The sequence below is a fragment of the Panthera pardus genome, unplaced genomic scaffold, assembly GCF_024362965.1.
Source record: "Panthera pardus isolate Hobbes unplaced genomic scaffold, ASM2436296v1 HiC_scaffold_18, whole genome shotgun sequence".
NCBI classification, from domain to species: Eukaryota; Metazoa; Chordata; class Mammalia; order Carnivora; family Felidae; genus Panthera; species Panthera pardus.
In genome coordinates this window covers 35,024,059-35,039,236 of record NW_026526743.1, presented here as the reverse complement: position 1 = coordinate 35,039,236, position 15,178 = coordinate 35,024,059, and the positions used below count along the sequence as shown (strand labels likewise).

At 44.8% G+C, this 15,178-nt stretch overlaps 1 protein-coding gene across 1 annotated transcript; it reads left to right on the top strand.

Moving 5' to 3' along the window:
- The first annotated feature begins 1,325 nt into the window (after positions 1–1,325).
- PRSS54 (serine protease 54) lies at positions 1,326–15,069 on the top strand. Its single transcript, XM_019455767.2, is given in 6 exon segments — positions 1,326–1,364; positions 1,366–1,414; positions 4,605–4,776; positions 10,308–10,566; positions 11,157–11,288; positions 14,289–15,069. Coding segments are annotated over 6 exon segments (1,188 nt in total). The 5' UTR covers positions 1,326–1,328; the 3' UTR covers positions 14,829–15,069.
- Positions 15,070–15,178: the final 109 nt, after the last annotated feature.

Sequence of the window (15,178 nt, the reverse complement as noted above, 5' to 3'; positions counted from 1 at the left end):
GAGTGCAGCTCCCATCTGACCCTATGGTTTGGCAGAGCCGACAGTCTGGTGGCTTCGCTGGGACCGTCAAGCCAAAGGGCTAGGGAAAACTGGGCTCCAGGAAACCACACTGAAAATGTAAGAATGCTTATGGGGATTGGAAAAACCAGACTCAGTTTAGTCGTGGGCTTCCTCCATCCAGTCTGACAAAGTTGTGTAGACACAGGGCGGGTGCTGAGGAAGTAGACAGACCACGGCTGCAATGGGACAGGGCTTTGTGATCTAGCAAAAGGGATGTCTTCTCGGCCAGACTTGGGGAAAGCCAGGCTTCCAGAATAGCCTTGCCAAGTTTAGGAAACAGGCAGGCTTTTCATCCTGGCTCCTCCTAGGTCTCCATGTCTAGACATTTGCTTGGTGATACCATGGTAACTGTGATGCCACAATGGAACATTCTTCCCAAGGTGGTAGAAGGAATCCCTCTGTTGAGCACTGCTGTGTAAGGTCAGAGTGAGTTCATTTCTCCTTTGGCAGTAGCAGTTCACAGAAGACTCTGAGAGCCATCCTGACAACAAGAAACATCCAGTGTCATGAGCGGAACATGGTGACTGAGAACGGCTATTGTGCACAGTTTGAGGCAAGAGTGGGGCTGATGGTATGGTGGGTGGGGAGACACGTGTGGGCTTTGAACTCAGACCCCAGTTCAAACTCCAGCTCCAACACTTGGCAGCTGTGTGACCTGGGGCAGGTTTCTGTGTGTGAATGTCAGTTTCTGAATCTGTAAAATGGGGACAGTGACACTGTCTGCCTTGTCCGGTTATTGCACAAATTAACAGAGCTACAAACTGGGCGGTTATGATGTAAAAGTATAAGTGGTCAGCAGTGAAAAGAAATCCCAGCATCATTTAAGCCAGCTGAGTGTGGCAGGATGGGCAAAGCCAGGGGTGGGCTTGCAGTAAACCCTGCTCTTACTTTCAGCAGCATTTTATGGCTACAGAGTTAAGAAAGGGGTCAGATTCCATGAGTCAAAAACCAACCCTCTTCTGAGACCCAACTCTCTGGGAAGCCTGGGGACCCTGGCTGGATCGAGGAGAAAACTGACACACAGGGGCTGCCTCCTCTCTGTGGGCCATCTTCCCAATCCTAACAATATCGGTGCTGGGCAGCTGGTCCCTGAGCCCTTCACTGGACGGAACCAAGCAATTGGGACGTGACAGGTCTGTTTCCCACATTTTGGAGGCTTTGTCAGGGGAAAGGAAAGAGGCAGGGCCTCTGACGCGGTGGGGGGATTGCCGCTTTAGGGAGGAGAGGAAAAGCCTGTGCCTTTGGATATTGTGTTTTCACAGCTGCCCATGGTGCCTGCTGCAGTTCACTTTGGGGATGGCAGAGATGAGACGGATGCTCTTAGTACTGCTCTATGTCTCCCACTCTTCTGCCAGTGAGTGTGCTTCTCTTTTCCATGACAATGTCAGCAGCTTGTGTGACATGGCAGGGGGACCTGTCCAGGAATCCTGTACATGGCCCTTAATGTCCAGAGAGGGACTCAGGGGGAAGAGGACTGGCAGTGCTCTGCTCGGACAGCAGGTGTTGGCGGTGGGAATCAGGCAAAGAAAGGGAACATGGGCCGTGGATGCAGGAAACTGGCTTCAGCAGTCTGATGGCAGAGCTGATCCTCGGATGAGAGTGCCATTAGGAAAGTAAGCCTCAGACTATGGAAAAGCCCACTCAGAAACCCCACCAGGCACCACCAGGTGGGAGATGTCCTCCCTATGCCCAGGTGGAGGCCTATGGTATATCTGATGTACTCAGAAACCAGGCCCTCCCCTTGTTTCTACCTAAGCATTGTGGTTTCAAATAAATCTTTTATCATTAACCCCCCAAGTATCATTAAACTGATGGTTCCTGGTCCCAGGAGCAAGAAGGTACCTTGGAGCCTGCTTGGGACTCAGTCCTTCCCTGACCTCCAGGTCATCCAGAACTAAGATTCCATCCTAGGAAGGGGCAGGTTGAGAGGGGACAGCAAGCTCTGTTCCATCTAGCTGCCACCCTAGCTGGCTCTGTCCAATCTTCCTGGAGTTAGACGGGAGACAGGACAGAGCTTCTAACACCACCACAGCACACACCAAAGGGAGAACCCCCTACTTTCCTAGCCTACTCCACCTCCTTGCAGCCCCAGAGAGACCAAGGGATACCCACAAAACAGAAAGGGTCTCTCCTCCCTCTTAAATAGCTTCAGGCAAACATTTCATCTTTAGCTCAGATTTCCTCCTTATATCCTGGACCTTCCAAGGGTTTTATAAACTAGCCAACTAGAGCTTTGAGAAAGCAAAAGTCATCACCTACCTGTAGGTTCTTGTTGATTTGGGTAACAATGGTTAATGCCTTGTTCACTATAGATTGCCAACGTTCCATGAATTGAATAAATGGCTGATAACAGAGCCACCAATTATCTGACCAATAGTTGGCTGGTGGTGCCCACCATGTGACACCTATCATCCAGGACCACCAATTTATTTTTTTTAAGTTTATTTTGAGAGAGAGAGAAAGCATGAGTTGGGGAGGAGCAGAGAGAGAGGAAGAGAGAATTGCAAGCAGGCTCTGCACTGTAAGCGCAGAGCCTGATGCGGGGCTTGAACTCACAAACCGTGAGATTGTGACTTGAGCCCAAATAAAGAGTTGGATGCTTAACCGACTGAGTGACCCAGGCGCCCCAAGGACCACTGATTTAGAAACATGTACTAGGTACGTGTGGTTTGGGATTTATAAACAGCAACCAGAGTAGTGGCTTATGTTAAAAAAAAAAAAAAAAGGAATCATCCATTAGCATTATCAGTCATGAAGATACAGTTTGCAAAGCACCTTCCCATAATCTCACCTTACATGATCTTTATGACTCCAAGAGGTGTGTTACCCCATATTTCAAAAGAGGAAACTAAGGTCCAGAGAGGTAAAGTGGCTTTTCCCAGGTCTCACGGCACAGGGGCCAACAGTATCTGGGACACTGCATCCAGAACCTTCCCAAAACACTAGTAGGTCTCAAAGCTGAATACACATTAGAAACTACCTGGGGAGGCTTTTTAAAATGCCAGTGCCCAGGTCCTGTCCCTAAGGGGACAGCAGTTGGATGGCCAGCAGGTGGATGAAATGTGCAGCTAGGTTGAGAATCTCTGCCCTCCACTCTGAGTACTGAGGATGAGATAGGCACCCCTGGCCATGAGGACTGTCAGGACAGGGAGGGAGTCAGCAGCCACAGAGAGCAAAACACCCCATGTGTACGCCATCCCATAATGTTGCCTGCAAAGTAGGAGGCTCAGCTCACTCAGTCTGGGGCTTTGAGTTTCAAGGGTCCTTCCTGCTCTATCATTCTTACACTTTCCATGATTCTATGAATAAGGACTTATTTTTCAGTACAGAGCAATGCAGCATCTTGGGTGAAACCAGGACAGGCAGGGGGAGAATGTTTATTTAAAACATTAGTCAACATTTTACTCTCATTTGAAACAAATGTCCAGACCCAAGAGACTGCCCAATTGGAGGCAACTAACTTGAGGGCCTGGAAAGGCAAAGGCCAAGCAGGCCTGAATGGGCCAGAATCAGCCTCAACCTGGTGGGACCTTTTAACTCCTTGATGACTGGACTTCAGGGAGTGATTGGTAAAGCAAAATGCTTTTGTTCATTCACCAAATGATTTACTGAGCACTTACTATGCACTATACTAGCCCATAGGGATACACTGGCAAGCAAAACAAACACGGGGGAGCCACACATGCCAAACTGCCCAGGCAGGGAAAAGCAAGGGCAAATTTGAGAATGTGAAATGTGGCTGGAACAGAGACTGTGAGGGGTTGAAGGTGTATGGAGTTTGAAATCCAGCCCTGTACCTACCAGCTGTGTAACCTGGACAAGTTCTTACCAGCTCTAAAAGTCCATTCTCTCAGCCACACGTGGAGAATGACAACGTCCACCTCCGCATCTGTTGGAGGAGTTACATGAAGTAGTACATATCAGCAGTGCTCCAACTTTTTGACACTCTTAAAAATTATGGAGGGCCCCCAAGTAACTTTTGCTGTGAAGCTATATCTTTCCATATTTACTATATTAGAAATTAAAAACTGGGAAATTTTTAAAACACAAGAATATACAGGTTCACACACGCTGGTAGCCGTCACAGTGATGACATCATGTAGCCTCTGGAAAATTCCACTGCACAAGAATGAGAGAATGAGGGTGAGAAAGTAAACACTGTCTTAGTATTCTTATGAAAAAAGTTTTAACCTGTTTTAACCAGTTTTAACCTGAGGACTTCCAGAGGTCCCAGACCACGCTTTGAGAACCGCTTTCCGATACTGCCTCGAGTGCACTGCCAAGTGCCCAATAGAGGAGAGGGATTATCGGTAGCCTAAGGGGTTATTTTTAGATTCAAAGATGTCATCAAGCATCTTTTATGGAGAAAATGACCCACCAGGAAAAGAAATGTGGGTAGTGGAGTTCGTGGTGACCAAGATGGAGAGCCAGGAGGAGTGGGGAACCAGCAGGAGAGGTGGTCTTGAGGTGTGACACAGTGGTGGTGGCCACAGGCCGCCAACTCCTTGCCCCAACAGTGAGGCCCCCACACACCCTCTCTGCAGGTTGTGGCATCCAGAAAACCAGTGTTGTGGAAACTTCCGAGGAGGGTTTGGTCAAAGACCAGGAATTCCCGTGGGTGGTGTCGCTGCAGGATTCCCAGTACACTCACCTGGCTTTTGGCAGCATCCTCAGTGAGTTCTGGATCATCAGCATCGCATCTGCCTTGCAGAACAGGCCAGTACCCGTGCTTTGGGGCCTACACAGCCCCCTGGGGTGGAGGTGAAGGGACCCTTTCCGGCTCAGCCTGGGGAGACCTGGAAGGTAGATTCCTGGTGACAGGGCAACAGGGCTTTTTACTGGCTTGGCACTTGCCCTGCCATGACTCTTGGGGTCCTGGAATCACCAGTTGCCAAAGTCATGCTGTCCAGTGTGTTCTCTGCTGTGGGGACTGCACACCCACAAGGTGAAATGATTGTTCCTCCATCCTCCACGGGAAGGACATCTGTTCCCATTTTACTGCAACACAGGCACTGACCCCTGGTACTAGAGGTACTAGAGGTCTTTACTCTAAGTTTGTTAAGTGAATTGTTAGGAGCCCGTACCTTAAAACACTTAACCTTGAACCTTACAACGTGACTGCCACAAATATATGTGCATAGAGAAAAGACTTGAAGGAAATATGCAAACGCTTTACAAGCACTTATCTCTGAATGCTCAGAATGCACCCGATTTCTGTTTTCTTGTTTGAACTTCTTTGTATTCTCCAAACTCTATGTGGTAAATTTATACATTCTTGTAAACCACGAAAAAAAAAACCTCAAATGTTATTAAAGGAATAATTTTTTTGTAAAACATTTTACTTTTTGACCCAAAGATTTCACTTTTGAGAGTGGACATTAATCAAATAATTTCAACCACTGGAAAAGTTTTATGCACAAAAGTTTTATGCACAAAACAAAAGTTTTATGTTATTCATAGGGTGGTTAAACACACACAAAACACTCGAAATGTAAAGTCCAATTATCATGGATAAATACATTATGGTTACTCATTCATATATGTATAGCATATAATATATAGTACATAAATAATATATATAATTATTATATATCTCTATATATACTATTTATATGCCATATATATATACACGCACACACACACACACACACACACACACACACAGAGTATGGGGGAAGAGATTATAATTACTATAATTGCCCAAATAAGTAATAGTATAAACACTTGATAGAATATGGTGGAGATGCTGAATTTTTAAACCTATAACTTATATTTTTATTTGAAAATAGTTTTTATTTATTTATTTATTTATTTACTTATTTATTTATATTTTAGAGAGAGAGAGAGCACCAGTTGGGGAGAGGGGCAGAGGGAGAGAGTAAGAGACAGAATCTTAATTAAGCAGCTTCCATGCTCAGCATGAAGCCTGATATGGGGCTCCATCCCACGACCCTGGGATCATGACCTGAGCTAAAATCAAGAGGCGGACACTCAATGGACTGAGCCACCCAGAAACCCCTGAAAATGCATACATTTAAATTAAAATACATGTACACAGTATAATGTTCAGAAGGAACCAAAAGATTCCCTGGCCTTCAGACACTAACTTCCTCCCTTAAACCATATTCTACCATCAGTTTCTTAAATATTCTTCCTTAATTACTCAATGCACTTATGGATATCTGTATATCTATAGGTCTAGCTATATTGATTCTTGTATCTATTGACAGAGAGAGATTTTTCCTTCCCCCTTGTATTAATCTTCTAGGACTGCCCTGACAAAATACTACACACAGGGTGACTTAGACAACAGAAATTTATTTCTCACCTTTTGGAAGCCAGAAGTCCAAGATCAAGGTGTCGGCAGGACTGGTTTCTTTTGAGGACTCTCTCTTTGGCTTGGAGATGGCTGCCTTCTTGCAGTGTCCTCACATGGCCTTTCCTCAGGGTGTGCACTTCTGATGTCTCTTCCTCCTCTCGCAAGGACGCTAGTCCTGTTGGGTTAGGGCCCTACCCTTAAGACCTCATTTAATCTTAATAACATCCTTAAAGGCCCTGTGTCCAAATACAGCCACACCTGGGGCTAGGACTTCATCAACAAATTTGGCACAACACAATTCAGTCTATAACAGCCCCTGATACAACTGATAGTGTACCAGACACAGCATTACACTCAGCTTTTTCACTCTTTTTCACTCCCATATTTATCAGCTGAACAGTATCCCAAGATGGATCTACCATAAATACACAGTCCTCTGATAGTGGAAATTTGGGTTGCTTCTGATCTTTTCCTAGTGCCAAAAATTGCTGCAAGTAGATATATTTGTCCATATATTATTGCACACATGTGCATATATAGCATGAATAACCCAGGAGTGGACAGATTGGACTGAATCTTGGCACTAGCCTTCCAGAGAGATTTGGCTTTCCAGGTAGCATTTTCATTGTTATTTCCTATCTGGTCTATCTATTTTGGTTTTGATTTTCCCTTTGCCTCAGGGTTTTTTTAAAGACAGAGTTTTCAAATACTCAGGGTGTTTTGTTTGTTTTCTGCCCTTATTTTGTTTTGAGTTATACTACATGATGATTAGATCTGTTTAGGAATTTGTTGGGGTTGCCCTTGCAGTCTACTATATGTGAGTCACGTGAATGTTTCCCACAGTTAAAATTCAAAGTTCATTCTCTGTCTCTGGTGGACAATTTAATATATAAAATTGGGGGAGGGAATCTCTTTGCTTTGTCCTAGGTTGACAGAGATGAGTTAAAATCTATCATGAACAAGCTTTGGCTCTTTCTCCTATTTCCTGGAGTATTTCCTTTATGAACATTATGTCACATGCTGCAGATGCTTATGACTACAAGGTCTTCGCCATAGACTTAATTCTTTTTCGTCATTAAGAGCCTGTCTTACTTCATGTTCTTCTGCTCTAAATTGATGTTCTAAATGAAACTCCTGCTTCTTGTTTTCATTTTAGTTTATGTTTTCTGCTTTTGTGGCTTCTGGTTTTTCTTTTCATTATGTGGCCTTTGTTTTGAATGTCTCTTCTGACAAATTTGGAAAGTTTGAGTTTTTGTTCTGGTGTTCACCTTAGAGTTATAATTTCAAGGAAGACAGCAACATCCTTTGTTTCTTTCTGCACTGTCCTCTTTATTATTATTTTCTTTTAATGTTTACTTTTGAGAGAGAGACAGACCGCGACTGGGGAGGGTCAGAGAGAGAGCAAGATGCAGGATTCAAAGCAGGCTCCAGGCTCTGCACTGTCAGCACAGAGCCCAATACGGGGCTCGAAGTCACAAACCCTTAGTTTGTGACCTAAACCAAAGTCGGAGGCTTAAGCAACTGAGCCACCCAGGTGCCCCTGGACTGTTCTCTTTAGACTCTACTGTGGTCAGTGCCAAAAGTCCTATCTTTTTACTTCTTCCCTCCTTCTCCTCCACCACACAATTTTAATAGATAATATAAGTGCTTTAATGTTTACCTTGATTCACATACATATTTGCACATCCTTATTATTTTACATATTAGCTGTAAATAATATGTTTGGATTCCTTTAAAAGATGAGGAAATTGACATATATACCTACCTTCCAACCTTCTTTATAGCTTTAGTTACACCATCTGATTACTGACAGAGTTTACATTTTGACTCTAACCCAAACTCTAAAAAGGCTTTTAGTCCAATGTTATAATGAACTCCACACTTACCGACAGTCCTTTTGCTGGATTTTCTCCATTCAACACTGCTGGATTTTCTCCATTCAACACTAGAATTGGCTAAAATTTGTCTCCAAGTATGTCGTTTCTTAAAGGGCTCCCAAGAACCATATTTCCTTGGGTTTTGGATATTAACAAATGTGCTGTCCTTAAGCCTGAATGACAACTTAAGTGTAGAATTCATGGATCATGCCTTCTTTCTTTTGAAGACTTAATAGGCATTACCACTGCACACCCACCCCCACCCCCACCCCCACAACTGCCATGGTTTCTGGTGTTAAATCTTGCTGCAGAGAAGTATGAAGCCATTCTGATTTTTTCCTCTCTAGGTACATGATCATCCCAGTGCACCTGAGAGAGGTCTGGTTACACCTATTATCCTAGTGTCCTGCTGCAAGCATCCCCTTTCACTCTCTCAAGTTCCTTGGGTTAGGCAATAAATTACATGGCCAAACTTAAGATGACTTAATCTGGTTTTGTTTGGATGCCTAAGGATTCCTCCTTTGTCATTGAAGTCCATCAACTTTACTAGCTATGCGGCATCTCTTCCATTTCTACTCTCTACTCTCTTCTACCCTTCTGGGTCCCAGGAGGCTGACTTGTGTGGGTTACACCAATGGTACTCTTACCTTCTGGGTTCCAGTTGGGTTTGGCCAAGGGGAGTACTGGCAAGAGTTCAGAGGAAGTGGGGAGGGCAAGGGTAGGGTCCTTATTCCCCAGAGGGGTACTGTAGACTGGCTGCCTCCTCCAGCCAAGTGACCCACTGCCCACAGCTCTGACCACTCCCTCCCCCCTCTAGTACCCAAAGGCACACTGGCACCCTGTTGTTATCTGAGCAGGAAGCTGCATTTGCCATGTGACACCCAGGTACTGAAATATTCTCTGTGATTTCCCTACATCCTTCCAAGACCATTGTAAAGAATCCCCAACTTACTTAAACTTTCCCCAACTCACCTTGAGAGTGCCATCTGTTTCTTGTTGGGAGCTGACAAGGCTATGTCTCCATGTTGATCGTTCTATATCGCTTTTTCCCTAGGGTGTGGAGTACACTTCCAAACTGTAGAGCGAAGGCTTATTTCCAGAAAACGTTCTTAAATTGGATCCTGAAATCTTTTTTCTGTCTTATTTGGGTTACTTTCTTTGTGATCTGCTGGCTCTCCATTGACTGCCATATTTGTCATTCTCCTCTCTCACCTTTAAAAATCTTTGTTAATGTCCATTTCATTCTGGTCACTTTTCTCAGTCCTCCACCCTGTGCCCTTTAACGTATTTTCTGTTCTCTCTATTCTCCTTTATGCAGCTTCCAATTTGGCCTTTATTTTGGTACTTGTTTTGTTTTCTTTCTATCTCTTTGCTGAGAAGCATGTTTGACCAGCTTTTCCTGACTTTGTGGGAGTAGGTACCATCTAGAATGCCCTGCGCTTCTGCCGTCCTTTACTGCTATTGTCAGCCCTTCCTCTAATTCTGAGGTTTGGATTCTCTAGTGTCTTTTCATTTTATGGTGTTTTTCAGCATTTGTTTCTCATTTCTGTAGTCCCTTAGGTGGTCCCCAAGGGGAGAAAGGGAAAACAACCAAATGAACTCCATCACTATTATAATTGGAATTTCTCTCAAGAGTATTTACAGAGTATGTAATATGAAAAGATGTTTCTTTTAAAATGTTAAGTGCTAAAATCAACAGTCAAGGTTACATCTTTGGTGTAACTATGACTATCAAAAAAAAAAAAACCAAAAAACTATGGAAAAAGCATGAAAAAAAGATAGTCATAACAGATTATCTTTGGGTGGTGGGACAAATGACATTAAGGTAGAGGAAATCCCAAGATGCTATGGGCTCACAAAGGAGGACACGAGTCTAGGAGTTCAGAAAAGATTTCCTGGGGACTGGGTCCAAAGGGGTAAGTAAAAACTAGCCCAGGAAAAATCAATTGGATGAGTGTTCCAACCCATCCCCAAAAGAGTAAATATGAAAAGGAAAGTGTGAAGCTTCCATGGTGCCTTGGCTTCTAAAGATTCCCTTGCTTTTTCTCTAGGAAGGACATCATTGTCATAGTTGGTATAGCTAAGATGGATGCCAAAGTGATTGCTCATGAAGAGTATCCGGTCAACACCATCATCATCCATGAGGATTTTGATAATGAGACCATGAACAATAACATAGCCCTCCTGAAGACAGACACGGCGATGCGGTTCAGCAACCTGGTCCGACCCATCTGCTTTCTTGGCAGAAAGCTGCATATGCCACCAGCCTTGCAGAACTGCTGGGTGGCAGGATGGAATCCCACATCTGCAGTTAATGCCTTCCTTCTCCTAGAGGAGGCTGTGTGTGTGCGAGCAGTGGGGGTGACTTGGATGAACTGTTCTAGGGTTTAGCTTCATATCTCCCATTGCTCAAGATTCTAGAGTTGGGCTGGAACCCTCATGTAATCAGTCAAGATTCCCAATGCTTGCCCTTTCTGTGGTCATTCTTACATTTGGTCCCTTTTCTTTTAGCTCTACACCCAAATTAGAAGTACATAGTCAGCAAACAGCTTGAAGGGAGTGCAAAGCCTGAAGGGAGAGGTCAGGGGACATTATTCCCTGAACAGGAGCTGATTGCCCTCTTGACCAAGCCATCCTTCTTTTCTTTTATTCTTGGGAAGTGAACAAGGAAATGTATTCTCTGTAGATGTGGAAGAAGGATGAATATGTTCTCTATTTTTACATTCAAGTTCAAAACAAAGGTAGTGTTCAGAAAAACTCAGACACCGTTTCTGATTTCTATGAGAACAGGGGGTTTATCAGAATATTCTCCACTCATTCCCATCTGGATACATGAGTTGTAGTTAACAAAGACAATGTCTTCTCATTAATAATTCTTGGCTTTCTGTTGCATGGTCCAGACAGGAAATCACATGACAATGAGTATCCTGAGGAAAATCTCCGTGAAAGACATCAACATGTGTCCCTTACACAAACTCAAGAAAACAGGATGTGGCAATCACATAGAGCAGGAAACCGATGCTGTCTGTTTGGTAAGAACATGATGGAGTAAAAGCTAAAGGCTGAGAGTAAGCAGTGGTCACTTCAAGGGAATCTCGGGACTCTCCCTCATTGCACAGTGAACTCCTTGAGGGACTGACAGGGACTGTCACTTGGGATCCATGGCTGTCTCCGGGGTGAACGGTACTTGGCAGATAGCAGATATTCAATAAAAATCTACCGAGTGGAGTAAACAGTCACCATTTTCAATGTGACATGATTAAGCACGTCTAAGTCATAGATGGTTTTTCACTGGCTAAAAGTTTGCAAGTGTGAGTCCAAACCATGTGTACTTTGAGCCTGTCTACAGGGTGGGGTCAAACCATGTATACTTTGAGCATGTTTACAGGGTGGGGTCACTGTATTCAGCTTCTATGGAATCTAGACTCTGATGCTATTGCTCATCAGTTATTGATTTGTTTTTTGTTTTTCTGTAAGAAGCCCTGCCCTCCAATCGGATGAGGGCTGTACAGATGTGGCTATCCTACTACCTCAGCAAAATGTGTGGAATTGACAAGTCCCTGGTCCAGGCTCCCTCATGTCCACACCAGAGAAGGTGGGGCTTACAGGGATCACACAGTTAATAAATGTTATAATAAGGATGAGAACCCAGGTCTACCAGGTGTCCAGGCGGTTTCTCTCCTCTACTCCAAAATTTCTACACTCTACTATTTCTAATCTCTACTCTCCTTCAAAGTAACTTTCAGGATTCCCAGATGGGGAAATTTTTTTTCCCCAGATGATCTAGGGAAAGTATTTTAGAGAAAGGGGGAAGAGTACATATATGTGGACAATTCTTCCTAAAAGTAATTTTATTGCAAATGCATGAAGGACTGCCTTTCATTATACAATGTTTGCCCTTCCAAAGTTGGTCCAACATTTATTGAGTGTCTACTTTGTACTGGACTCTGGCAGGTGGAAGACTAACAACTTTTTAAGTTAGATAACTGAGGTATTCCCTCAATCCAGCACCATATTTCATCAAATCTAAGATGCTATCAGTTGTGGAATGTGCCATTATTGTATGGAATACCAAGGGAGAGAAAATGCTGCCAGTTAAACTCTGATATCAACCAATTAAAAGACACATATCATTCCAAAGATGTTAATTTTTTAAAGTTTATTTATTTTGAGAGAGTGAGAGTGTGAGCGAGGGAGGGACAGAGAGACAGGGAGACAGAGAATCCTGAGCAGGCTCCGTGCTGACAGCACAGAAGTGGGGGCTAGATCCCACGAACTGTGAGATCATAACCTGAGCCGAAATCGAGAGTTGGAGGCTTAACCAACTGAGCCACCCAGGTGCCCCAAAAGATAATAATTTTTCAAGAGCATCTTAGATTCAATGGGATATGGTAAGCTGCTTCTACTCTAAATGATCATCTCTTCAAACCTACCTGCAAAGTTTAGACTGGTTTTTACCTGTAGCACACCTGCAGTCAGTTCTTTGTTTTTGAACTGTGCTAGCAAACTGGCTCAAATAAATGGTGACTTGTCTACCTGGGATGCTTTCTTCTCTCGGACATGTGTTCCAGTGTCCAGAAGTCCTCAAAGCCATATTTCAGATATATAGAATAAACCACCCAAGTCCAATATCTGCCTAGTGGGTCCCCAGAAACCCAACAAAAGCAGAATCACTCTGAACCCACCCCCCTCCTTTCCCCACAACTGTCAGGGCTTTTGTTCAATGTTAAGGTTAAGGATCACACAATAAAAGAGCCCCTTTAAGCTGGGGCTGCTCCCCTAGGAGATGAGGTGGGGCTGCTCCAGAGGAGCACCTGGTACTTCTTCTCTCAGCTGCTTGGGCTTCAGAAGGTGGGCCCCACACGTTATGAGGAAGAGGAAAAGCCATGTATTCTACACCTGGGCAGAGTGGCAACTTGCAAAACCACGCAATAGCCAGGGAGGTCTCCATACAATCATTCATTCATCAAACTACTTGTCCTAAATTGCACTATTTTTCTTCCTCCAGCTATGGAACCACAGTTAAAGCAAATTGGGGTTGGAACTGGTGACAGAAGGGAAGACCATGCCATGCTTGGCTGGACAGCCTCTCTGCCCCAGGCAGACATGATAGGGTGCAGATGTGAGCCCATTCAACAGTCGTAGCAGAGCCAGCCAGCCCTTGGGATGAAATCTCTGCCCTCTGCTCCATGGCAGCACAGGGCAGCAAGAGTACCATGTGCTGGCCCAGTCCTTCTGCATAGGCGGGCCACGTGGGCCGAAGGGGCTGGTCAGCCTTTGAATGACAACCCTTCTTGGGGCAAGATGGACCACGGGTTTGGAGTGGGGTCAGGTATTACCTTAAGAGGAGGCTTGGGGCTGGGGCAGTTAAAGTAAATTATACCTAGTAGTTGCCTTATTGCTCTTCTCCTATTTCTCAACTTTTCACATAAAATGATGGCCTTTTATATTACCAGGATAATAGTAGCTAATTCTTTGAGTGTGTACTGTGTGCCAGGCACTGTTAGGGTTCTGCACTTTACTCAGAGAGAAGTAGGTGACTCTCCGGGGTCACACATCTAGGTAAGCGTGCCAAGCTTCTCATCACTCCCTTAAAAGGAGGTAAGGTCTGTGTGGTAGAATCCCTGAGTCCCAGAGGAAGGCTGAGAGCACGGGCAGGGCTGGTGAGCAGGTGTGCTGACAGGCAGCTGCCAGGTGGAAAAGCCGGGAACCCAGCCTGGTCAACATTGGAGGAATGAGGAACCAAGAGAGAGTGAGGATTTAGTCAAAGGGACATGAAAATGAAATGCGAACCAGGAAGCTAAAGGCAAATGGCAGAAGCCTGCAAATACTCTGCACGATAAAAAGAAAATCCATCTTGTTGGAATTCGTGGCGGTGGCTGCCTAGATCGGAAATAGTATCCTATAATTTACCCCCTCTCAAGTGAGAACCAATATAAAACATTTCTAGAACAAACGGTAAATTGCACAAGGATATATTTAAAAAGAAAATGAGTTTTCTTAGACCTGAAGCCTTCTGTCCTTTGTCACAGGGGGACCCTGGAAACCCCATGATGTGCCAGCTACAGCAACAGAATCTGTGGGTGCTGAGAGGAGTCTTGTCCCACGGGGGTGAGAAATGCCCTGGCTTTTTACTGTACCTCAAGGTGGAAGACTATGGCGACTGGATTATGTCCAAGACTAAGAAAACCAGCCATCCGCTGTCTGCCTTCCACCACTGGGAGAATTTGCTGCCTTCACTCAGCTACAAAGAACATTTCACCGTTACACAGAGAAAACATTCCGGGCTGGGCCAAGGTGGATGGTCCCCAGCACACGTGCAAGGACAAAAAAAGGCCGACGTATATTCATTGCCAGCAAACAGCTCTAGAAAGAGCCCAGACATTGGGAGGAAAGGGTTAAGGGAATTAGGCAGGACTTCTGTTGTGGACACACAACCCATGTACTATGATTATTATGGCGGGGACTCTGGGGAGGGTAGAGGGCCTATTTCAGGTCAGAACAGGTTACATCAGCCCCAAGAAATTACCTTGTTTTTCTTTGTGCTTGTTTTCTTTTGCAATGGTATCTAGTCTAAGAGCTAACCCTCCCAACTGAGGAGTAAGCTCAGAATGCTGAGTGCTGGGCAGTCACATTCTGTTTTGCTGTCTGTTTAATGGTGATTGTTCTTGCTAGCTGCACACCTGGGCTGCCATGGACAGGCCCAGGGTGCACACTGGGCTGGCTCTCCCTCCTCTGTCCTACTCCCACATGCGGGAAGGTCACTTTCATTTGTGCTTGTGAACTAAATGTGGGCTAACAAGTGTCAAACCATTAGAGTGCCCTGTGGTTCTTTCAGTGTTAACCGTTCCAGGGGCCAGGCTGTGAAAACACTCCCCACGGGCAAATGTGGCCTGGGGAGTGCCTGCCAGCGTGGCTGGAG